The following is a 25,023-nucleotide window of genomic DNA, read 5'->3' on the forward strand; positions in this document are numbered from 1 at the left end:
CAGCAGGTGGGCTGCGCTGCTGCAGGAGCACTGCTAAGCTTTTACTGTATAGACATTAAAGCCTACGTTAAAGCAAACCTGGGTTACACACAGATGCACAGAATTTCTGCATCCTATTTTATACCCAGTGGCTTCACTTTGAAGAATAGTTTTGGACATGTAGAATTTGGATGAAAGATTAGACGAGCTTTTCCTCTGGGCACTCTGCTTTACAGATATTGGGAAGAAAGGAAATCTTGTATCCGGTGTTATATTTTTAAAGCAAATATAACAAATATGATCAGAAATGAGATGTGGAACACATCTATTGCCCACATTATTAGCAATGTTTGGGAACACAGTAAGATTTTTAGGTCAAAAATTACCTTTTTTTTCCCTGTCCTGTTTTCTCTTCCGTTGCATGATGAAAACACAGCTAAGTGCATTTAGCAGAAGAAGAATGTGGGTCACGTTGAACAGCACAGGGCAATATTCTGGCAGGTAGAAACTTCAAAAAGATGTCATGAGTAATCGTGATTGTGGATGACCAATTAAAAATCATTTGTAGTATCCAGCCTAATGATGTGTGGAGTCCTGATACATAAATGTTTCTGATGAATGCTGACTAAACAAGGGGGGCAATAATATTCCTGTATGTGACAGTGGTGATATTATAGTATCATTGATGGATTATTCCACGGCTCACAGCATTTTTCAAGAATACTGCTGAAAAATGGAAGTTTTTCTGAGTTTCAGAAAACTCAAACACAAAATCTACCTTGAGCTCAGAAACTGCAGAAGCCCCAACTATGTCATTTATCCAAGACAAGGGTAAAAGGTGGCTTGTCCTTGTCAATAAATAATTACAGAAAATAAATTTTTCATCATCTTTCATCCAGCACAGCAGGGTATGATCCGATTCAGTTCCTTGATGTTGAAAATGAAGTCTATATCTAGTCAGCACAATAACTACTGTAAAAGTGATGGACAATTTATTGTCTCAGCATTATTGTAATTCTAAACGCACACCATGATTCAATCCTAAAGCGATTATGTGTTGATTTGATCAGGGATGCCCAGTGCTAGTTCTCTGTCCCCACTTTGTGAGTGATTTGGTTTAGTTTTCTACTTAACTCCTGAGAATGGAGTAGGCCGAGAGGCTGAAGCAGGTTTTCCCAGTCCCAGGTTTGAATACTTTAAAAATTAAAAGCTTTGAAAGCAAACAGGCATTGCTGTAGAAGTAAATAAGTTTAAGCAAGTGATTACATTTTTCTCATGTAACATTCTAGGGTTTTAATTTAATAATGTTTGATAATGAGTGTTTGGCATCTTGCAATATGTACATTGTAATTACTGTGATTGTCTAAGTAATTAAGCAGGGCAAGATTTGTAAGCGGTGATGACATTTTTTTCATAATATTATTTTATATGTATATATTGATAAAACTGGGAGAAGGAAATCGAGCAAACTTCCAGTCTTAGAGGCCCTTTAAGTATCTGTATTTGGAAATTGCCCCAAAGACCCTTGCAGTCAGTGTTCAGCCATTCGGGATTTTGTCTGAGGGAGCTGAATCCCGCAGCTGTCGGAAGTAAGTTATGGGAGGCGAGGGGGTTGAAGTTACGTGTTTGGTGTAGTTCAGGTGTTACCTTCTGACTCTTTCAGTGGAAGCGAAGAAGCCCTGTCGAATGAAGACTGTGAGAATGTTTATCACTTGGTGTATTCCGCACACCGGCCTGTTGCAGTAGCAGCTGGAGAATTCCTTCACAAAAAGTAAGTTTTCAGTTGCCCTGGAATAAGACCAGATTTGCAAATGCTTCCCAGTAGAGGTAAGAGCAAACGGCAAAGCAGCAAGGAAAAGGAAATATCCCAATTTAGCCAATCCGGTATTTAATTTAAAACAGAGACTTATTCTCTTGTTTAAATTCAAGATGTAGAGACTGAAGAAACTGGATTTACGTTCTTATTTTTTTTATTGCTCTAGAAGTCAGATAACTTTTCCTTACTCCTCAAAGCATAAACCTCTAAAGTCGATTTAAATCCTGCAGCTCTTGCTGAATTACTGTTGTGATAAAGTATATAGGACCTATACAACCCTTATGGTCTACCTGATAGGCAGTCATCATTTTTACGAAGTTTTAAACCAGTTTATTTAAAAATTGTGAACTTGAGAGCTTTTTACGTGGTAATAATTAAGAACTTGGTTTCTAAAGTCACTGGCTTCCCCTAAATATACATTACACCATGGTTACATCTTTCATGTACCCACTACGCCAGAGGAAATGAGCAAGCTTTTCCATGGAAGTGAATCATACCGCATCAGTAAACAGCACCAGGGCATTGCCACATCATAGTAATTAACCTTTTCGTTCTAGTGTTTGCAGTTAAAAATCTCTTAGCAGTAATTTTATTTTTTCCCCTCATGGGTTGTAACATTAGAGTTCTTTAATATAGTTATAAAGTATTTACAACAGGATTCAGGTTATCTAATTTTTCATGCCAAGACACATGATGGAAGAAATTACAGAAAAACATCAGTTGTCCCTTGCCCGCGTTCTAATTTTCTGTGTTTTATTAGTGATTTAGAAGTCCACATTGAAATAGTAATTTTTTTTTAAATATATACTGAAATTCCTTTGTTAATCAACATGTGATAAAATAATTTTGAAAAATGCCTCAAAGGTAAATGGCGACATACCTGCCTCTTAGTGTGCTTAGCATAAAGACAAAACTTTACCCTAACTTTTCTTTACAATGAGATACTCCGCTGCGTTCTAGAAATGTCTCTCTGGGTAAACAGCGTTGAGAGTAGATTGTCCCATTCCTAGCACTCCTTTTCTCTTGGCTTCTGCTAACCCTTCAGAGCTGGTGCGCAATTTAAATAAGTTAGAATCTTCTTGAGGCGTTTGAGGTGGGATTTATCTCACCTAATTTTATACATGTAAATATGGCTTTCTGCCTGTAAGCTACTCATTAGGCTTTCTCTCTGTAGTTAGCACAGGAAAGCAAATAACACAGAGGATCACCGACTCAACCCTGAGTGCATGTTTTCGTGTTGCAGTGCCTGCAGAGGGGCTCATTTCTTATCTATTAAGATAAGCAGGGGGTGATGTCTTTAACTAAAATACAACATTTGTGGGTAACTCATCCTTCTCTTTTCAGTGAATCATAGTAGTGAAATCAGAATATTGTGTTTCACGTTTCTAATGTGCTTTGTGACTGCAGTTTCACCGTAAAAGCAAGGAACAGTTTTCAGACTTCTCAAAGTAAGACAGTCCTTGCTGTAACTGCAATGTAGGCACACCTGAGATCTCTTTAAGCGAGCAAATTTGAACGGAGTTTGGAATTAGCTGTGCATCAAGGAACTCAATGCAGAGTTTTACCCAAAAAAAACCCCGCAATGGTGACTGGTAGCTTGCTTTATCCTTTGTGCTGCTGTTGGTACCTGAGGCTGGTTGTTTAATGGGTTGTCAAGTCTGTTTGTACCAAATCCCAGTCAGTGTGACCACACTGGAGACATGACCTTTGTTCTTAAGGCACTAGTGGAATCAGTGCCACCACCGTTGTAAGACTTGGTAAGTTAAAAACGCAAAACTATACAAATCGTGTCATTCCAGCCCTGTGAACTTGAAGCCTCTGAAGATAAATTCACCTCTTCAGACAGGCAGAGGTCATGCCCTCTTTCCCTGGAAAGAAATAGCTTGAGATACTTTCACTGTGTTTTATGAACAAATCTACTATATCAAGAATGAATGCTCATCGTGTTATTGCAGGAATGAGATGTGTTTTGATAAACACGATAGCTCCTTTTGCTTATTTTTAGACTGTTCAGCAGACACGATCCCCAAGCTGAAGAGGCTCTAGCAAAGAGGAGGGGGAGAAATAGTCCAAATGGAAACCTTATTAGAATGTTGGTTCTTTTCTTTCTTGAAAGTGAGGTAAAAAATTCATTTTTAACCTTTTCATGTTTAATAGAACCTGGAACTTAAGTAATGATTTATCAATGTACAGTAATAAGTTGTCTTTCTTTGCCTTTTTTTTTTTTCATCATTTCAGAAATCCTGTATGCCCTTTACCCTGCCCCCCGTTTCCTTGTCCATCAAGCAAATTCAACTCAAAGTCTTCTTCATGGTTTATTTTGCTCTTGCATGTCCCCGCTGTGCTCAGTTCTGCGTTGCTGGTAGGATGGTGGCTACCGGGATTCATTGCTTCACACAAATGTAACAGGTTCTTTTTTAAGATAACCACGTAAGGGCTATACCTCTGGAGTTACTCTTTATGGAGTAAGATAGTTTGAACCAGAAAGGAACAAAAATGACATAATGTCTCAAATTATGATTAGAATTGTAGAATAGTTCAGAGTGGAAAGGACTTGCGGGTCGTTAGCTCCAAGCAGTCAGCTGTGAGATTAGAGGAGGTTGCTCAGGGCTTGGTGCAGTTGCGGCTTGAAACCATCAGAGGATGGAGACTGCAGGCGTACCTGCGATGACATGACATATTTGATAGACGCATGCCCAGAGTTTATGACTATAGAGATACAGATATAGGAAGTTTTATGGTAGCCATACGAATAGTAATTCAGGTGGAGAATGGCAGTGGAGTGGAGGAAAGATAAAGGTACAGGATGCTCTGAAGGTAGAGGGGGAAAGCTTTGGTCATCAATAGGTGGCAAAGGAAGACTGAAAGAAAGGAATGACAGAAATGTTTCTCTACAGAAGGGAGGGTAATATATTTTGTGTAAAAAGCAAAAGGAAAGGTGTTGCAATTGGGTATTTTAGTTGTTATGACGCCTTGAACAAGAAACTTGACTGTGAGAGTGAAAATAAACACAATTGGAGATGCTGAGGAGGAAGGGTAACGTTTAGGTACAGTGTTAATGTTAATATTTTTTAGAAGCGCCTTATAAACCTACAAGTCTGGATGAAATATCACTACTTGTGTGAGCCTTCAATCTGCTATCTGAATGTATTTTTAGTTCCAGATTTTTAACAACTTAGATTGTAATACGTCATTGTATTTCCCAGCGGAAATACCTTTAAAACGTGAGTGTGTGTGATTAGGAGTTGCCTGGCGTTAAGCTTGTCTGTGCTTCTGAGAAGAAGAGAAACTCAGCTTTGCTGCCAAATGGCGATCAGCAAAGTGCCTTCCCGTGCAAGCCACGTGCTGCTCCCTGAGATCGCTCCTCGCTCAGGGCTAGTTTTCGCTATTGCTGTCTTTGAGGGAGTTGTTAGAAACAAAGTAAAATGGTATAGCTCCAGTTTTATTAGAGAACTGGGAGTTTCCCTTTGCATAGGACTAGAAGATGTAAGCGCTGCAGTCGGGAAGAGGGAGCAGGGCAGGCTGTGACAAGCAGCAGTAAGCTCTGTGACATTTTGCCCAATGCTGTCAGGAACAGAAGAGTGGGTAAATGCACTGACACCTCCTGCCCTGCGCTCCAAGATGTTTAAGTCCCTCGTCCAGCAGGCAAATCAGAACCCCGTATTGTGCTTGTTACTTTTTGGTAGTGGTTAAAGATCAGTTTATAGAACAGCAAAAGCCTATGGATTAGTTTTCTCACTTTACAACAGTTCTGTTAATTCACATAAAAACATTTTTTGCAGTTAAAGTTAGCGTTGATTCTATACCTCCTGAAATCAGTAGGATTTCTGCTACCGTTTTCTGAGCATGTAGCAACGTGTATTAAAAGTAAATGCCTGTTCAAAACGAATGTATTACAACTCTCTCCTCTCTCTTCATCTCGTGTCCAACCACCTCTCCTTTTTATAATGCAATAAGAAAGCAAGGAAAGGTAAGGTAAGGTTACAGCTTCTAGGTCAAAACTCTGAGGGAGATTTTTCACAAACAAGCTGCCTTGTGGAAAAGAAGTTCAATTTGGTCTTATTCCATTTTCTATTAAAACATAGCCCCGTTGTTGTGCGGTTGTAGCGTTCAGTTGGAAGACGACCTTCCCAAGTTAGCATCTGAATTGTCTTTCCAACTAACGCACGAGTATATGCCCAGGACATTCTCTGTGGCCAAATGGTTGTGAAAGGTGAAGAGCTGCTGCTCGTACCAGAATGCTGTGCTGACGGTTGCTTTGGATTTTCCAGCTGCACGAACACGCAGCCTATCTGGTGGACAGTTTGTGGGAGAGCTCCCAAGAGCTGTTGAAGGACTGGGAATGTATGACCGAATTGCTCTTGGAGGAACCAGTCCAAGGAGAAGAAGGTATTTGTTTAACCTTTAGACTCCATTGATATTGCACAATGTTGTTAAGCATTCCTTAAAAAGATGCTTCACTGTGGGTGATAGAGGTGTTTATGTTGTGCTTTGTGTAGAAAGCATGTTTGAAGACGATTTTTGTTTAATCCATTTTTAATGCACTTTGCTTCAAAAGCAGCATTTTTGTAGTCTATTTTTCATTGTGTGAAGCCTGCTGCACTGTGGTTCCTTAATATTAAAGGCTAGAATGACTTCTCTGAATGTTTAAATAACTAGTGTATACATGAACATTTCTATAAATTAAATAGCTAATACAATTTTGAATAAACGAGCACTGCAGATGGTGTTAATTAAATATGGAGCTTTTCCAGACAATGTTAAAACCTAGTGAATTCTCAAGAGGAAAAAAAAAGAGGGGGATTCTTTCACTGTTAGTTTTGAATCTCCTTTTGCTAATAATAGATCTGTGTGGGTGGCAGAGTCCCTAATGGTGATGAGTGTCATTCAAGATGCTTTATATTCCTTCAGGATCCTCCTGCTTCAGGGATCTTTGCAGGGTTTGGGTGGTTGAAAAATCCCTGTACTCCTACTGCTTGCTAGCACGATGTGCTCATCTCAGCATTTCAAAAGCTAACCTTTTGGTATCCACCTGCTACAGTGGTGGTATTTATATGGTAAATTCCTTAGGAAATTAGGCACTTTGTTTCTACATAGCCTAGTGGGGCTTGATCCTCTAGATGTGACCTGAAGTATTTCCCAAAGATCAGAAATAACACTTCATGACGATGAGAATATTGTATAAGGAAGTGACAGCGAACAGTCAGTTGCTCTCTGTCCACCATGGCGCTCTTTATTTTGTAGATCTTTGTTATATTCCCCTTCTTTCATCCTTTTTCCAGACTACATTTCTCTGGACTTCTTTCAGTTCTGCCGTATTCATTTTGAGATGATGGGAAAGAGCAAGCAAGAAAGCCTTGTTTTCATAAATGGGACAAAATGACGTTGTCTCCGTTGTTCTCTATTCCCCGTGTTTCGCAACTGCATTCACAGATTTGTCGTCTTTGAGATGTCTGGCAGTCACATCAGAGCTGACATTACTTGTTCTTTTCCCTCCATAGCGATGTCTGACCGGCAGGAGAGCGCTCTGATTGAGTTGATGGTGTGTACAATCAGACAAGCTGCGGAAGCACATCCTCCCGTAGGCAGAGGCACTGGCAAGAGAGTAAGTGGTACTGCCGAAGGTAGCTCAGACCTCTCTCTCTTACTGTAGTAACCTAAAATAGCTGTCTACAATGCCACACTTTAATACTTTTAGATTAGATTTTTATAATTGGTGTTTCTTGTTTCCTGTGAACATTTTTGAAGAAAAATAATAGAAATTCTATTTATGGACGTGTTTGGGGGTTGGTTTGTTTGATTTTGGGTTTTGCATTACCATGTTAAATAATATAAATTTACAGCATGAAATTTAATTTTTTAAATGATTTTTTTAGATTTTCTTTTTATCATAATGTAATGTACCCACATCTACAGCCCTTAAGTTAGATCTAGATTAGAATTGAAAGTGTAGGGCTCGGGAGCAGAACAAGATGACCTCTGACTGTCTTCCGTAAAAAGGAATGTGCTGCTAATATGGACGTAAAATTTGCAGAAAAAGCCAATAGTATCCTCCTCACGAGAGTAGTTAAACACTGGAACAGAAGCTGAGAGGTTGTGCAGTTTCCATCCTTGGCAGTTTTGAAGACCCAACTGGACAAAGCCCCGAGCACCGCAGTCTGGCCCCTGAGCTGGCTCTGCTTTGAGCAGGAGGGGTGGGGCTGGGACCACCCTGAATGCCTCTGAGGTTTTACGTATCCATCCTCTTCGGCCTCTTCCACTGAATGCCCTAAAAATTTAAGAATTTGACTTTCTGGCCATTTTGCAGTCTACCTGCCTCCTTAATTTATTTTATAGAGACTGCTTGGGGATCAGTGGAAGCCCATTCCTAAGGCTGGGCAGCACTTTTAAGCGTTTCAGTATAAGTTACGAGGTCAGGGTCACCAACAGGCTTTCAGCTGTATTCTTCATGAATTCCAAAAGAGTCTCAGCTTCCCAAACGTATTTCCCTGATTTTTTGGTAGTCCTCCTCTTTTTTAGGTTAGACTAAAATGAAATAAACCCATGTGAACCTTTGGTATTTCTGTTAGGTTCTGTTCTGAATAAGTATAACTAGTGTATTAAAGAAAGCCACAGACTTAATGAAGGTGAAATCTGGAGATAGACTTAGCGTTCTTTATTGATAAACTAAATGCTGTTACTTAGCTTCTTAATTTTTATGTGCCAAAAGCAGATTAGTCTCATGTCCAGAAAAGGCGCCCCAGGAAAAGCTCCAAGGGACCATCGGTTTAAACGTGCTTTGTGTACCTTAATTTATAAAGCATATTCTAGGAAATTCCTAATTTATTGAAACATTTCAGGGGTGATGGGGGAGTCTCTGAAAGCACTTACTCAAATTTACACAAGCAGTTGTTATCCTGTGTTATCAAAACTGTATTGGAAGCACAACTTAACTATGTTTTGTCTCTAGCTGCAAACTGTTCTAGCAGACAAAGCAACCTTTAAATTGAACAAAAATTTCATGTTTGTATTTTCTGTTTGGAGCACTGAATAATGTCACTATTAGCTTTCTGGGTATTTTTCCTATCTCAAGAGGTCTACAGTTCAGTTCATTTAGGTTCAGCAAATTGCTTAGTCTTAGATTTTCAATGTCTGTATTTCTTCACCTTCTGAAGGATGATGAAGAGAGCCTTGAGATCATCCTAGGGACCCAGATTAATTCATAGCACCACTGAATAGCAACATTTGGTCACCAGAACATGGCTGGGTTGGTAGGAGGTGTGAGCCTGACTGCATTTGTGCTGCCTTCGGATGTGCTGGCAGCTTTAGCCGGCGCGTGTGGAGTCGGTACAGGAACTGCGGTTGCTGCTGTGTGTATCCAGCTGTCTGCCGTCTACTGTGGAAGTGGTTTCTTACCCTGGGTACAAATCTGTCCCCCTTCACTCCATGGCTGGTTTGGGTTCCTGCTGACACAGTCGGCTACCTGTCATTCAAGCACATGTTTTGTTTCCAGCTGCTCCTCCTCACTTACAGAGGGATATAGGTATGACATTCAGCTTTTGCTTCTTTTCAGTTAGATCATGAGTTGTGGGATGGTAACTGCAGGGATCTCTGACTTGTCAGGAGAGGTTTGTCATGTTCTCGTGATCTCGCTAGCATATTCTCTGAGTTGAAATGGGAGCAGATTTCTAATTATGCGCTCACCTTCTTGTGAAACAGTTTCTTCTCTGACTTTAGCTTGTAACCCTTATTGTGCAGTCTGGCAGCTTTGCTATACATAAATCATTAGCTAACTTGAGTATTTTATTATCATTATTTGTTTTCAAAAGCATTCTCCCCTTTCCTGAAGCCAAGAAGCCAGATCTAAGCTTTTATGAAGCATGCTGTTTTGATTATTGTCTCTTTGTTCACTGTTTCACGGTGGTTTTGCTATGACAGCATTAGTAGCTTCAGAATATCTGTCACTGAAATTCGTAAATGAGTTCTGTGAACTTGGATGTACGTTCTCACTGAGGATGACATTCCAGTTTAGAGATGAGGCCGTGAATCTGCTAATGAAAATCACTGTCACAGTGTGGTTTGGTTTTCATTTTCTTAATTATGCTCCAGTTCGCCCTGAGGTCTTACATTAACACTTTGTTTAATGTGCGAAAGCCAGAGCTCAATTCGCTTGGAAGCAATAGCAAAACTTCCACTGACTTGGGTTATATTTGAATTTCAATCCTAAAAAAACGTTGATGTGTCGAGACAATATCTTGCTGGATGATGTGATATTTTCCTTTCCAATCATGGCTTCTTAGGACACATGGTCCTCCCATTTAATCACTCTTCAGTCCAAATGCGTTTGGGTTTTTTATTCCCTCTTCTTTTGATTTATTAAAAATACACCTGCATGGATTTTTGTCTGTAATACAAACCTTAGAAAAATGAATGAATGCTATATGCAGAAATTGTATTTACTTTACATTTTCTTGATCACTTGCAGGTCTTGACAGCAAAAGAAAGAAAAACTCAGATAGATGACAGAAATAAATTGACTGAGCATTTCATTATTGCACTTCCTATGTTGCTATCAAAGGTACATTTTTCAACAAAATAAATCACTGGTATTTACAACTGTCTTTAAACTTTTTCATTCTGTAGTGCAGGTGTTTATTTTTACTTCACTGGTTTTTTGTTTTGTTTCAATCATGTTCTAGTATTCCGCTGATGCCGAGAAGGTTGCAAATCTCCTGCAGATCCCTCAGTATTTTGATCTGGAAATCTATAGCACGGGCAGAATGGAAAAGGTACAGTACACTGAGCAAGAAGTCTGCTTGCCTTCAAGTATCTGATTGCTCTCCTAGTCACACGGTACTGTGCCTTCATATTAGTAATCTAACCTTGATTTGCTGTATTCTTTGAATGACTTTTTCTTTGAGTTTCATTGTTCACATAAGGAGGAAGCTGAACTCCTTTTCTGCTCTACAGCATCTGGATGCCTTACTGAAACAGATTAAGTTTGTTGTGGAAAAGCATGTGGAATCAGATGTTCTCGAAGCCTGCAGCAAAACCTACAGCATACTCTGTAGTGAAGAATATACAATCCAGAACAGAGTTGACATAGCCCACAGCCAACTTATTGATGAATTTGTGGATCGATTCAACCATTCCGTAGAGGATCTGCTGCAGGAGGTTTGTTTTCTCAAAATTAATTTAGTTAGACTACCGAAATAGGCTATGATAAACTGCTGAAAAACATTCTTACCAAGTCATGAAATTATCCCTCCCAAGACGTAGTACAGCAGCAACTTTTTCATAATTATTTGGAGCTATTTCTCTATGTAGAAAATCCCTTGGACTAGCCATTAAGCCTGCAAAACATTGAAGCTGTAAAACAAAGACCACAGGACAATCCTGCTTCTGAAAATTTAGTCTAGTATTTAACCAGTCCACATAAGAAATTAAATGGATGAATGTGTAAAAGCTAATGAAAAATGCAGAGAAAGGTGCATTTACATTAATGCGTGTGGTGATTCCAGTAGTCCCAAATGGATATGCTGGCAGCAGAATCAAGATTGGATTATGCCTTGAATGGAAGAGAGGGTTTAGCAAAATATTTATAATGGCATATTGAAAGAGCTCTGGAAAGAATGAAATAAAGATACAGGTCTGAAACTTGGAGGTACCTGGGATTTACTTGTAAGAATTTGTCCTTCAAAATGCATAAGACAGAACACATTAAATAAGAATGGAAACCTTACTCATTTTCTCTTGCTTTACATTGATTTAACTTTGTGTAGCGCTACTTAATTTGTTGTAATTCTCATGCTTTTTAAACATAAGGGCTGCATAGATCTTTTTCTTCGCTTCTAGTCATGCACTGCACTGTAGCAGATACGTTTAATTTTTTATATACGTTTATAGGAAGTTAAGCTACAGTCTCTATTTTAGAATTGTATTTTAAAGAAAATAAGCTTTTTTGTAACTTTAAGTAATACGCCGCATACAGGCATACTGTATATATGCTCTGTCGCATTGCAGAGTAAATAACAATTTTTCTGTTGCTGTAGGAATGTACATGAGCAGAAAAGGCGGTGCGTGCAGGGAGCGGGCACCCCCAGCCCAGAGGAGTTAGTGCACCACTGTACATTCTTTGATAGAATACGTTTACTTTGCTGTCTACCTGCCTGCCGGTTTAGATGTACTTCCTCAGAAACTTCTGAGCGCAACCCGAAAAGACATTCCAGAATTTGTGCTACGTCTCTGCCATCTGTGTGTGGGAAGGGAATCCCTTCAGCTAACGCCACGCTGCATGCCTTAGCCCTCTGCTTTAATAGCCATGAGATTTTTGTAGTTCCTCACCTCTGGCCAACAGGACCAAAAACTCTGCGACAAAAACCTTGGGCAGTCTGTTGCTGACTTGGGTAGCAAAAAGGGCTCAAGTTGGACTGCCAGCACAAAGACCCAGCTTCAGGACCACCCGAGTGCTCCGCACCAGATGCCCAGCGGCTGATCACCGTAAATAGTGGCCTGCTGTCTTTCCATTGGTACCCGCTGACAGAGGTTTAGGAACTTTGGTGAGGTCCTCGCTATCCACGCATCCAGCAGCAACGTTCAGTCTGGCTCTGTATGCAGGGACCAATCTCCTGTGTTGTTCCTCCAGACCTGGCTCTTGGAGAATCTGCAGCTTGTGTCTCCACAGCCAAGATCAGATCAGCAAAAAGCATCTCATTCCCACTGTCTTGCCTCGAGATGAAAGAAAGTGCCTATGGGTTTTTTCAAGAATCAGACCAAGAAGCAAGTGGAATCCCAGTTCTTTGACACTGACTTGCCATTTCTGTTATACTGTCTTGTCGTAAGACATTATTTTTCTCATAGTTTTTATCTTGGAACTTCTCCAAAGCAAATGCCACGTTTGTTCTCTCTGGAGACAGTGGTGTAACAGCCAGCGTAACAAACAGACGTTAGGTCTGCCTGAGGACACGTGGCTTTTTTGGAAGAGCCCCCTTGAACTTTCCACACTGTTCTGCTGTATAGATGTTAATCATCGTGGATCCGTTCAAGGATTCAGAGGTGGCATTCTGTTCCCTGGATAGTTTCACCCAAGAAAAGATCCACTCACCATTTTATTAGTATTGCTGAGACACCCGTGGATAATTTTTTCAACCTTAGTCCCAAACTCAGTTAGCAAATACAGGAACACTTAGATCTCTCCTGCTATACAGCAGCTGCTCTTTCTCCGACTTACCCGTTCTCTTCCACACAGCAGCTTTGAGAACCAGTCCTCTAGTCCTGTCAGGCCCTTTTCTGCCATCCACGTAGCCTTCAGGAAGCCAGCAGTCCAGTTAGTGTTGAGTTTGGTTTACTACAGCATCAGTCCTCTTGTTCTTGTGCTCTCTGGTCTGAGGAGATCCAGTGCTGCCCTGCCCGTTGCTGCCTCGCAGTCCCTCACTGGCTGTTTTCAGAGGCCCTGCTCAGGGAGTCCCCTTCCACAGGCAGCGTCATTGTGGGCCTCAGAGAACCACGTTCCAACACTACAAGAAGTAAAGATGAATGGAGATTGGAAATCTACCTCTCTTCCACCCCCAGCCCAAATTCCAGATCAGTTATGCCAGCAAAGCATTTGGGTCCAGCTGTTTTAGACTGGGGACACAAGAATATTGAGAGAGTTCAGAAAACACGCTCCATATTTTAGGTGCTGGTCTGCAGTCCTGTCCTCTCCCGCTCCGCCATTGCTCGAAAGATGCCTCCGGCCTCACCTTTTACCCAGGGGGAATCGGGTGAGAGCAATGAGATGCTGGGATTCCTAAACCACTTCCCACCAGTCTTCTCAGGAGAAATGAACTAGGGGAGAAAAACTTTTTTCCTCCAGTTTTCCTTTATTCCTAACTGCTGTTGAATGGGGAAGCCAGTAGCTGCTTATTCCTGCTCCATTTCCCTTCGCTTATCTTTATGCAGCGCTCTGGTGCGGAAAGCCCCGAAGGATGCACTGGGACTACTGGGCAGAGAACAAAGGCTGGGCTCATGGAGGGACGTGGGCCAGCGGCACCAAAATACTTCTGACGTGTCCCCTTCCTTTACCCCGCTTGGGAAGGGGCAGAGGAACGCAAGCAAGGGCTTGGGATCTTTGTGAATATTCACTTGCATGGGAGAGGCATGAGGACTGAGGTTCTCAGGGAGAAGCTGTGTCTGAAAGTCACATGGGAAATGAAGAATCCAGAGGTTTAGATCCCTAAGGAAAAGGGAGGGCGGAGGTCAGGCATGTGACACAGAGAGAGATGTGGAGACAAAACCAAGAGAAAAGTAGGAGAAAGCAAGAAAGAGAACAGTGGTAGCAAGGATTTAAAATTTTGGCCTTTGTGGTATTCTTTGCTGGGTGATACTTGGTAGAAAAATTAATTTTAATAAATCTATTTCATCATTTTAAAGACATTTTAAATTAAAAATTGTGCATACTTGTACCCAAGCTAGTATCCCACTGCTTTATGGCTTCCCACTAAGTTTATAATGAGAGAAACATTGACTGACAACTGCATCTGAAGGCAGGAAAGGTCTTAATTGTTAGTCTTTGAGATGGGAAAAAATGATCAAAATGAAATGGAGAAGAATTGTTGTAAGTGGGTTTTCTGGGTCAGAAAGGTTTGAAAGTTCCTTATTTCCATTCGTTTTGCTAAGAGAATTTGCTGTTCAGTTTGCATAAATCTTAGGGTAATGCTATTTTAAAATGCCAGAAAGAAAAAATTAAATTTAAAGGAAATGTTTTGACTGATTATGCAATATTTATTCTTGGACTGCTGTTTCTTCAGATTTGCAAAATCCAAATTAAAAAAACAAACACCCTTCCGTCCAGTTGTGGATGTCTGTTGGTCTGTGCACGTGATGTGCTCGGCGTGCGTTACAGTGCCTAACACCGCGAGCAGCCAGGAAGGATAGGAAAAGAAAGACAATTTCCCACTGAGCATCTTAAAAAAAAAAAAAAACTTGCTGTCGACACCTGCAGGTTTCTGGTGTGGAGCAGGGCAAGCTTTTGGTTAAGTCCTTCTTGTAAAATACGGTAGAACTCAGATTTTATTCTTGGGAATGATCTGTACTGCTAGAGGATACTGGTTTAAGTATTAACACAATGATACTGCTGAAGGTTGTCAGATGATTGTGCTTATTTCTTAGTGCTATGCAGTGGTTATTTAAATATTATTATTACGGAATCTAGATAAAAGTCATTGGAAAATTTGGAGTCGGTTTTGGTGTCAGCATAAACCCTCCCCGTGCAGTAAGGTGCTCTGCTGGCTTGCTGCACTCTCTTAATGGATTTCCTTTCATTTCCAGGGAGAGGAAGCTGATGATGACGACATATACAATGTACTCTCCACGCTAAAGAGGTTAACCTCTTTTCACAAGTAGGTGATTTATTTTTTTTTCCCTCAGAAATTTACTATGTTAATTTTGTCGTTTTGGCAAATATCGGTTGATGTCTAGTATTAAGAAATAAGAAAATATATGACCTGAAATACGAAAGAGAGATTGCTGAACGATGAGTGGTATTCGTCAGTGTAACTGTTTGGGTTACTTGGCTCCTTGCTTAGTTAATGCCATTACTTCTACAGACGTGATTTGGAAGTGGCGTGCCATCCCTTGCACTAAATGCTTTTGCACCTGTGAGCGTCGTACTGAAAGTCGTACTCCCCAGGGCACGAGGGACATTCGTACCTCTGGCACCAGTGGATGCGGGCCAAATCCAGGCTCTGAGCCTCAGCTTAGGAGAGCCTTGGAGGAAGTTGTTTCTCTCAATTTCTCAATGCCTTTGAGATACTTCTCAAAATTATGGAAATACGTGGTAGTAATAATAATTACTCTTACTAGTTTATGGTGAGGGTCTGGAAGATGCGTTCTCCTCCGGCAGAAATGCCAGGAAGAGTTTCTAGTTGAATTGTTGGCAAAGTGTAACTGTGTGGGTTGCCCAGAAACTCCTCTATGCGTGAGCCAGCTGAGTGGAACCAGGCTCCTGCTGCTCAGGGAGACCTACAGGCACCCTCAGAACGTGTAGAGCAACCTGAAAAATTTCACTTGAACCGTGCACAAAGACCTCATCTTCCCCCTCCTCTCCGCTATAGGAGGCAATTGCTCCTGGCCAGCACGTAAGGAAGGTTCATATGCAGATGGCTGAGAGCCACAAATCATTTCTTCCTCATCACAAGGTGTGAGAGGATCTTGTTTCTGCCACCCTTTTTATACAAATTGTTCCTAGTGATTTAATTTCTCTCTTCTTTCTGTGCTTAGTCTTCGCTTATCCTGAATTCTGCATTGGCTCATTGTATGAAATGGTTCTGAAATACCTACTCTTTGTTTCCATTCAACAAGAGTCCCACAGAGATCATTAAATCGTTACTAATTTCCGTAGTGCAGCAGGCTGACACATGTGCAAATTAGGCTTTCTGTCTCCCTGGTAACACGCTGGAGCCACTTCTGCCTTTCCTGAGAGGACTGGTGACGGCTGCAGTTCACTTCCCAGAAAGAAGCACAGATCTTAAGGCTTTTCTGAGGGTCTCCCATATACCTTTTTCTTTTAGGGTTCCAAATCTCTAGAGAATTATTTCAGACTGTAAAGAAAGCTTTGTAGAATAACATACAAATTGGGGTTGGGAACAGCTACCTTCACCTTCAAAAAAACAGGAAAGAGAAAAGAATCAAAGCTAAAGAGCTGAAGAGCAGCTGTGTATCGTTTCTCAGCTGATTTGTTATTTATGATATAGTTCAGGGGGAATTTCTAATTAGTATCTGCTTGCATATAAAGAAGTAATGAAATCTTTTCATTGCTTTGCTGAATGCTATGTCTGATGTGATTCTTTGTGAAAGGAAACAATCATATCATCCAAGAACTTTTGCTGAACCTTTAGCTATGAGATCAGGATCTTAATTCAAAACTCGCATTGAGCGTTCTCATCTCCAAGAACGGTGCCTGTTGTATGGTACTGTCATTGTCTGTCATCAACTGGGAGACAAAAGAAATTAAATCGATGGAAGACGCTGAAATTGCAGGCCAACAACTGATACCTTTCGGATCTTCTAAAAGCGCACTGATAAAGTAGTTGCTGAGGCTTCAAAAAGGAACAAGTCCCTCTTCTTCCAGTGAGAGAAGCTCCACTGCACCTTATCTCTGCTGATGTTTCCTTGGTAGCTGCCGCTGCCTCATATCTCAGGAAAAAGAAGCCCAGCAAGGTGGAAAAAAAAAAAAACCATGGCAGGGGATTATCAGAAAAGCCTTCTGGACCAAAAAGCTTCTACACTGACGTTTCCCAAGGCTGAGCTAATCCTCTTTCCGAGAGGGTCATGGCAACAAAGGGCTCACAGCACACTTTTGAATTCATGTCTTTTCATCAAACAAGGATATTGGTATCCAGTACATTTACTGTTACAGTGTTTCCTTCCAAGTTCTCAGAATATAATATATTTTCTTGAGGTCTTCTGAATAGAACACCTGGAGTACATACTTGGGTTTTGGTTTTTTTTTTTTTTTTGCCAGGGTCTCACTGATGTTTATAGTATTTTTTTCTGCCTTTAAGTACATGGAGACAATTTTTGTATACTGACTCCTGCCCAATTCAACTGAGCTTTCACAGACTAACACATCAGTGCTGTAGCAGCTTGTATGCTGCAAATATCAGCATTTCTTATTTAATTACTTCAGTTAATTCAGTGCAAGACATGTGAATCTCAAGCATCCCCTCCATTACTCTGGATGTGCCCCCTTGATGCCGTCTTGTATACAGAACGTGGTTTCCCATTTAGAAATCGGGATTGTTGGCAGCAGTGTCAGTAATCCTCAAATATGATAGGGAATTTGATTCCTTCTGGCCTCCGCACTGACTTCATGAGCCTGGCAGTGGCTGTAGTGACTCTCCAGATACGCATGGTGGTTTTGTCAGCGTGAGCGTGATCAGTCAGGACACCTCCCAGGTAGGTGCATTCATGGTCAGACCGACAGATTTTTCTCTTCCTGTTACAGAAACCCTTTGCTTAACCTTTTTTCCAGTAGTTGACCGGTACGTCCTTCAGACTGAATTAGTGAGAAGTTTGTTATATCCAGAAGAAGTAGAAATGATGATAAATGAAACCTCGGTAGAGAAATGAGACTGTACTAGCATAGCTCTTCAAAGCCCAAGGTACAGCGTCTTGCGCTTTGTGCTTCTTTAAAAAGAGCAGCAGTTTTGTGGGTGATCACCTCTTCCAAAAGGAAGTTTTCTAAGCTGCTTCTCGCCACACTTTCAGAAACACTGTGGAACCGGTGCCTTTACTTCGTCTATTTTCTGGCAGAAACACACCCCAGCAGACAGTGCTATTTATAAGAATGAAAATAAACCTTTGATGAAATGTTGGGCCTTGTTTTCTGTAATGCATGAAGACTCTCTGACATGGAAGGGACTAAGGGAAAATTCCGTGCAGTGCGAATTTGCATTCTAGGAGCCTCTGTGTCAGTCTGAACCTCTGCGGAGAATTGTATTGTGTCCAGGGTACCTTGATAACTATTGTTTTGATTGCTAAGTAGTTCAAAACAGACAAAGGTGTACCCAAATATGCCTTAATTTAATGTGGAGGCTCCCCTTTAAGGAAGTTTCTATTGAAAAGCCCTATGCCACTTGTACATAGTTAGAATTTTTCGTCTTTGGAAGCTGAAGAGCTCTTCCCGAGATCAAGCTCAGAGCAAAGAGCTGTGGTGCCGCCTGCTGTCGGGGCACCGGGGCACTTCCCCTCTGATGGCTGCCTGGCACGGAGGGCTCTAAAATGAAAAGGCAGAAATGAGACAGTTTTTCCTCTCCTATTCTCTGTAGGATAATCTATGCTGATATCTGCCTCTGCACACCAAGGAGATTTTACTGCTTTAATTACAGCACTGTAATTAAGGAGGTACAACTCTGCCTTGCTGGCAACCCTGTGATTTGCTGAAGCAGCATCTGTGTGCTTCATATCACTGTCAGAGGCAGCTCTCTGACAGCCTATCATTTATCTATGAAACATTTTATTTTCATACTTTGAAGACCATCCAGAATCTCAGGCGGGGGGAATATTTTTCCATTTTTGTTTCCTTTTTTTTCTTTTTAAGTTTTCCTATTGTTCTGTTCATGGATTTGAATTAGAAGTCAAGATGCACCTTGGCTTAATGACAGAACCGTAGAGTGCGTACTTGCTCTCAGCACAAGGGCATCAATTGTTCTGTTTTCTGTGCAACTTTTATCAGTGAGGTTTTCCAGGACTACCACGCTCCAGACCAGGAAGCATTCATCCTAGGGGTTTCAACAGGATCGAGGTATTCCCAGTCTTGAGTTCAACCTCTGTCCCTTTCGGAACTAGAGAATTATTCTTTCTGGCTGAGCAGGGTAGTTAATTATTTAAACAAAGTCAGGGCAGGCACGAAGGGGTGGGCAAAGTGAGCGTATCTTGGTGGTGAAGGTGCTGGGATGAAAGGGAGCCAGGTGCCAGAGACTTGGGTGCTTTATCCAATTTAAACTTGCTGGTTCGGTCTGAGTATCCCTTCTTCCAGGTGAGTATTTGAATCACCAAGTTTCTGATTATTTCTGAGGTGGCTTGCTCCTTTATAAGCATACTATAAACCGTTTCAAGTTATCTCAGTTTCATTCCACTGCAGAAAAATGTGTTACATCTAAATTTTTTTTGAGAGAATTCTTGCCTTTCAGGCAACCTGATGTTTTGTAATTTCTTCTGTATTACTCAGTTCTGGATTGAAAAAGCTGTATCATAAGCTGTTGAGGTCTGTAAGGCTGTAGAATGCACGTTGCTAATCTCATTTGTATTCCTCTCGCTGGCGAATCAGGTTGGTACAACTGCAATGTGAAGCAATGAATGGGGGTGTAACGGTGTCACCACCACCTCTGGTCGTGCACGTGTATCTCATGCTGTCTTACTTTAGATGTTTCAGGGTGTTTAATGTCTAGCGATAATGTATATTATTTTTCTCCAAATGGTACGGCAGAAAAACATGTAACTTTATTTTGCTTAAAGCCATTTTTCATTCAGTATGTATTGCTGGAGTTTGGCCATGGTCTCTGCTGCAGTGCTAGAGAAGTGCCTCTGGAGTTCTGACAATGCTTAGAACCAAAGAGGAGAGAGAATTTAGAGGCAACACTGAGAAGGAGCTTGCAGCTACACTTAAGTAACCTTTAAAGATGTATGGTATGCAGGGATTTTACCTCCTCCCTACAAAAAATCCTCTGTAGTAAAACATTTCTCCTCAATTATCAGAAAGGTGAACTTATGCTTTTAGCCAGGTGCGAACTAACTGCGCAGCTGCTCTGTCAGCAGGCTGCACGGGCTCAGCTCTGCACAAATCCCAGGGCTCGCTGGGCTGCCAGGTCAGGCTATGTTCTCGCGGTGACGCGGAGTTTTGAGGAACACGACTGATCTCGCTGTATTACCTCTCGTTCTAGTGCCCACGATCTCACAAAATGGGATCTGTTCAGCAACTGCTACAGATTACTAAGAACTGGAATTGAACACGGAGCTATGCCAGAACAGGTACAGTTAGCAACACTTGCACCGCGTCATTTGGGGATTCAAAGTTTTAAAGAGTCTTGTCGTTGAGAAATTCAAAAGATTAATGAACTAGACTTCAGTTATTTAGGAAAAACATGCAGCTTGGAACGAAATTTATATTGTAGTGAAGCACTGCCCAGGACGTGAAAAATCTTGGATTCTGTGATTTTTGAGCTACTTGTCTTACCTTTCTCACCTGTAAAGTAAGGAATAACTAACATTCCTGGCTGTGAAAAGCAGTGCATAAATCATGATGTTTACGTGGAAACCCAACGTTTGTAAACCTCGGCTGCAATTAGAATTATCACAAAGGATTATTGTGCATTGAAGGTAAGATGGAAGCTTATGAAAACCAGGAAACAAGAACATTTAGCAGGGATGCTGGGCAGCCTTACCACTGGAGTTCTTTCAGTGGATCTTGGACTTTGTTTCCTCGTAGTTCAGTTTTAGTTTCTCATGGATGAGCAGTTCATATTCTCCCAAGATTCCAGTTTAAACTGCAGACTGCCTACTCCGGCATTTCAGCAAGTTATAATTTGATTTCAGTTAGAAGCCAGTTGTTTATTCTAACTCAATTTCATTTAGAAAAAGAAAAATTCTCATGAAATTCTGTAGAAGTATTTTCTAGAAAGGACCACATGGAGGACACGTTGCCACGTGCCATGTGACAGTCATGGCTTTAAGACGTGGGACCTTCTGCTACTTAATGCTGGCGTTGCGCTCCCTGGAGGGAAGGGGCCAGCAGATAAAAACTGCCCGTGCCACTACCAGTTTCTGGGCCTGACAGTGATGTGGCTCCCCACATACTTCTGTAAGATCTTAGGAAAACAGTTCTGAAATCTGAACTCTCCTCAGTATTTCTTCCCCCAGTCCACTCGAAGGAGTTCGCTGAAAACAAATGGTTTGGTCCTTAGTGATATCTTTCAAAAAAGTATTTTGTGAAGTGATTAGAGCTGTTACGAACTTGATTTGTTCTGCACAGAACCACAAACTGTTGGAAGCATCTTCAAGCCAAAAAGATTTTGACATTTTTAGCACCTAATATAGGCTGGAAATTATAAAAAGACACCATGGATGCTTTTATGGGCACCATAAAGACAAGCCTAGTCTTCTTCATGAGAAAATTTGTATTTTCTCCCTTTTTTTAGAAATTGGGCTACATGTTCAATTGACAGTGGGGCAGATTTCCAGGCTGTTTTGCTAGTGAAGGCAGATGTAGAGGTATTTAAACAGATGCTTTTGAACTGAGACATGTAGGTGTTGGGTTGCACTTCTGTCGCGCTGGGGCATCACCTCTTGCTGTACTTATTGCAGAGTTTTCTGTTCTGTTTCCCAGCATTTACACAGTATTTTTTTTCACCTGTAGCAGGCTGGTTTCTTATTGCGCCAAACTGACTAAGGAAAAACATAGTATCCTTGAAAACAAAAAGCACTACCTAAGAGCTTCTCCTGTTTCTTCTCCTATTTCTCATAAAATGCATTATAAATTTTACGTAGGCTTTACTGATACGCTTGATATTTCCAATGTGCTGGGATTCTTTGTGTTCCCTCTGTTACAGATAGTTGTTCAGGCACTGCAGTGTTCCCATTACTCCATTCTCTGGCAGCTGGTGAAAATCACTGAAGGCTCCCCTTCCAAAGTAAGTAGGCTTTTGATCATACAGATTTTACTGAAGAAACACAACTTGCCTAAAAAGGCCTTAGACCTGATCCACTGTGACTCCACCCACTGTACCGGCATTTTATGTTGTCGTGAAACAGATAGAAACTGCTGGTGTTTTGATTTATTCAGTATTTCAGGATCTATTTAACATCATGCGTGTGTCTAAATAAGCTATGCAAACAGCAGGAGCTTGTCTTTATCAGGGTTTTATACTAGCCGATTTTTACATTCTCATTGCTGAAGATACTTAATGCACTTTATTGTGAGTACAGCAGTTTGCACGAATGGGTAAGTGGTGTTGACAGCGCTCACCTAGTAGTTGTAAGCAATACTGTAAATCCGTACACCGCAGATAGCTTAATGTTTATGTGTTTACCTTGCTTACCTGTTACTTACATCTTTTCTGTTGCTAAAGATAAACGTAAGGTTACTAGCAGTGATGGTTGCTAACAAAAAGTAAGCGCACGCAAGCGTAATGCAATAAGGACAACGGTACATGTAACTTGTTTGTTATATGCAGCTTTTCCAGGACCTTTCCTTAGCTCTTTTCTCAGTGTCAGAGGCCAACATCTTGTCTTCTTAGGGCTTTTTCCAAAGGAATACATCAAATTAAAATGGTATGAAAACTGAAGTAACTTCCCCGTCAGCATCAAAAAGAAAAATATGCTGTACTAAAGTACTACTAAAATAAGCATTTTATGCCCCTAAAAATGATAAAATACATTGTAAATTCTTTGAGTTGAAGACTGACATATATTGACATTTAAAAATAGCTACTAAAAAAAGGAATAATTGATGGTGTTTATTCTGGCTTTTGTTCCCATTTCCCCCTTTCAGTTTCTTTAGCTACTTTCTCTTTAGCACGCTGGTAGTATATCATATTACATCTTGACTCCTTATAACCGAGAAAACTGAATACATCCCATTGGTTTTAAATGAACTCTGAATCTCGCCACAATAAAGCATCTGCAGTCCTCCCAGCTAGCAGCGTTGTTATCCCAAGGGAGACGGTTTCACTGGGACAGAAGGGCTAACTAAGTAACTAGAAGTAAGTCCAGGAGGCCACGCTCTGCTTCAGCCCTTAAGTCCGTAAAGCCGACATGCTGCATCTCATTCTGGTGCTTCCCCGGTAAGGGAAACCGGGCTGCTGGTTCCTGTGCAGTGACCGCCTCGGGTATGAGGACCCAAGCGCTTGGAGCACCTGGACACTGTCTTCAACACCTTCATGAAATGTTTCCCCGTGTGCTCTTGACTATTGGGTCTTACCCTCTCCTGAAGGTGCCCAGCAACTCTGTCCTCCTGCTTGCTGCCCCTGAGCAGCAACGCTCAGTCCTGCCTTGCTCTGGGCGCAAACGCCGAGGCACAGAGTGTTCGGTAAGCCTCTCATCTCCCTTCACTGCATTTCTCCATTTTTTGGAACTAAACCCAGTAAACTGCTGCAGTATAACAGAGATGGGGCAGGGTGACAGCTGTCAGCATTGCTGGAAAAAAGGTTCATGTTTTCTTGTGTCTAAATTGTAGCCAAAGAAACACACCCTAAACTACAGCCAGCAACTAACATATACAGCATCTGTCTGCATAGGACCGGGTCAGGAGCTTTGCATTTTGGTGTCTAAGTATTAATGGGGACTGTTGTTTGCGATATTACCATGATGGTCTAGTTAAACTGAAAGAGAAAATACCTTTATTTATTTCAGCGACTGGGGTTTTCTTATGGACCAGCTTAGTGCAATTGCATGGCTTTGCCTGCTTTTTCCAAATAGGATACATTTATATGAGACATTGTTTTGTGAGATGAATGCAGAATAGCCTCAATCTTTCATGCATTTCTAATACTATTCTGATTCGTGTTAGTCATAATGTAGTTCATAGGAACAGAAAGAACTATGAAAGCTCCGTTGAGAATGACGATTCGAAGTACAAGTCAATTCTGCCTCTGGAATCCCCGGTGAAAATCATATTTAGTCTAAGCTAGAGAGCTGTTACTAAGTTATTGTTTGGGGGTTCACCCCACCCCCTGCAAGAATACGGAGTGTTCTGCAGGCCCAGTTCAGGAGGAGCACAGCGGTGATCCCTGCAGCTCTGCGTACCAACCCAGCAACCTCAGCTCTGCTCGCATACCTGATGTGGTTGTAGCATTTTGTTCTGTTATGGGGGTTTTCTATCAAACTTCCCATTGGAGTTCATTCGCTGTGAAAATAAATCCGATCTGCACTGTATCTGTCGTTTAATCCACTAGGAGATCATTTTGCCCATGGTTCATTTATAAGCCATGATTTAGGCTTATAAATTAGCAGATATTAAAGGGGATCACTTCTAAAATATGATGGATGGGAAGACAAAGGCATTAACATGAGCATCTCAAAATGAAAAATAGTGTATTTCATGAGCATTTTTTAAGTATTCAAGCTTTTACAGGAAGATTTCTGACGCAGTATTTAATATGTCGGTCCATCCAGCTTTCTAGTGTTCCTTTGCTGGAGCTGCAGTGACCCAAGGACAGGGGGAGGTGATGCGGTATCTTCAGTAGACCAACAGATATAGCTGTAAAAATTAGAGAGGCTTTTAGACATACAAGCCTTTCAGGTTTGAAGTAAAAGGAGGAGATTCCACAGCTAAATACCAGCCAAGAACAACTGCTTGGTGTCTGTTTAGATCCAGATCAGGTAAACTGTGTCTGAGAGAAAAGGCCATTGGTCCCTCCGGGGGTGGGGGCAGGGGAAGGGGGGGTGGAGGAGAGATACGAGGAGGGAAGCAGGAGTTGGACAGTGGGGAAGAGGAGGAAGATGAAAGATGAGAAGGCTAATGGGGAGAAGGGGTTTTATACTATGTCATAAAACTAATCCTGAGTCCTTGTTTTTCTGTATCCAGGAGATTTATGAATTTTTGTTTACAGGCTCATGTTTAGAAGATGATTTTTTAGATTTCCCTTGAGCATCCAGGCTGAGATCAGAGACGGAGGGACTGATCTGTAAGAAACGTTCACCTGCTGCCAGCTGGGTCATTTGTGTGAGTTCATGCTGGCAATTAGTAGCTACTCTGTTTCACCGACTTAGTG

General features: G+C 41.3%; 1 protein-coding gene across 12 annotated transcripts in view; it reads left to right on the forward strand.

Moving 5' to 3' along the window:
* Positions 1 to 25,023, forward strand: part of STAG1 (stromal antigen 1) — a 200,902-nt gene that overhangs the window by 138,787 nt on the left and 37,092 nt on the right. For all 12 annotated transcript variants that reach the window (XM_054206620.1, XM_054206619.1, XM_054206621.1 and 9 more), the window contains 10 exons: positions 1,643 to 1,750; positions 3,801 to 3,915; positions 6,067 to 6,184; positions 7,297 to 7,400; positions 10,260 to 10,352; positions 10,474 to 10,563; positions 10,745 to 10,948; positions 15,083 to 15,153; positions 20,197 to 20,284; positions 21,862 to 21,942. In XM_054206620.1, coding sequence (XP_054062595.1) covers positions 1,643 to 1,750; positions 3,801 to 3,915; positions 6,067 to 6,184; positions 7,297 to 7,400; positions 10,260 to 10,352; positions 10,474 to 10,563; positions 10,745 to 10,948; positions 15,083 to 15,153; positions 20,197 to 20,284; positions 21,862 to 21,942 — 1,072 coding nt within the window. The remainder of the gene's footprint in view (positions 1 to 1,642; positions 1,751 to 3,800; positions 3,916 to 6,066; positions 6,185 to 7,296; positions 7,401 to 10,259; positions 10,353 to 10,473; positions 10,564 to 10,744; positions 10,949 to 15,082; positions 15,154 to 20,196; positions 20,285 to 21,861; positions 21,943 to 25,023) is intronic.

The sequence above is a fragment of the Rissa tridactyla genome, chromosome 6 (genome assembly GCF_028500815.1).
Source record: "Rissa tridactyla isolate bRisTri1 chromosome 6, bRisTri1.patW.cur.20221130, whole genome shotgun sequence".
In the NCBI taxonomy this organism is placed as follows: Eukaryota; Metazoa; Chordata; class Aves; order Charadriiformes; family Laridae; genus Rissa; species Rissa tridactyla.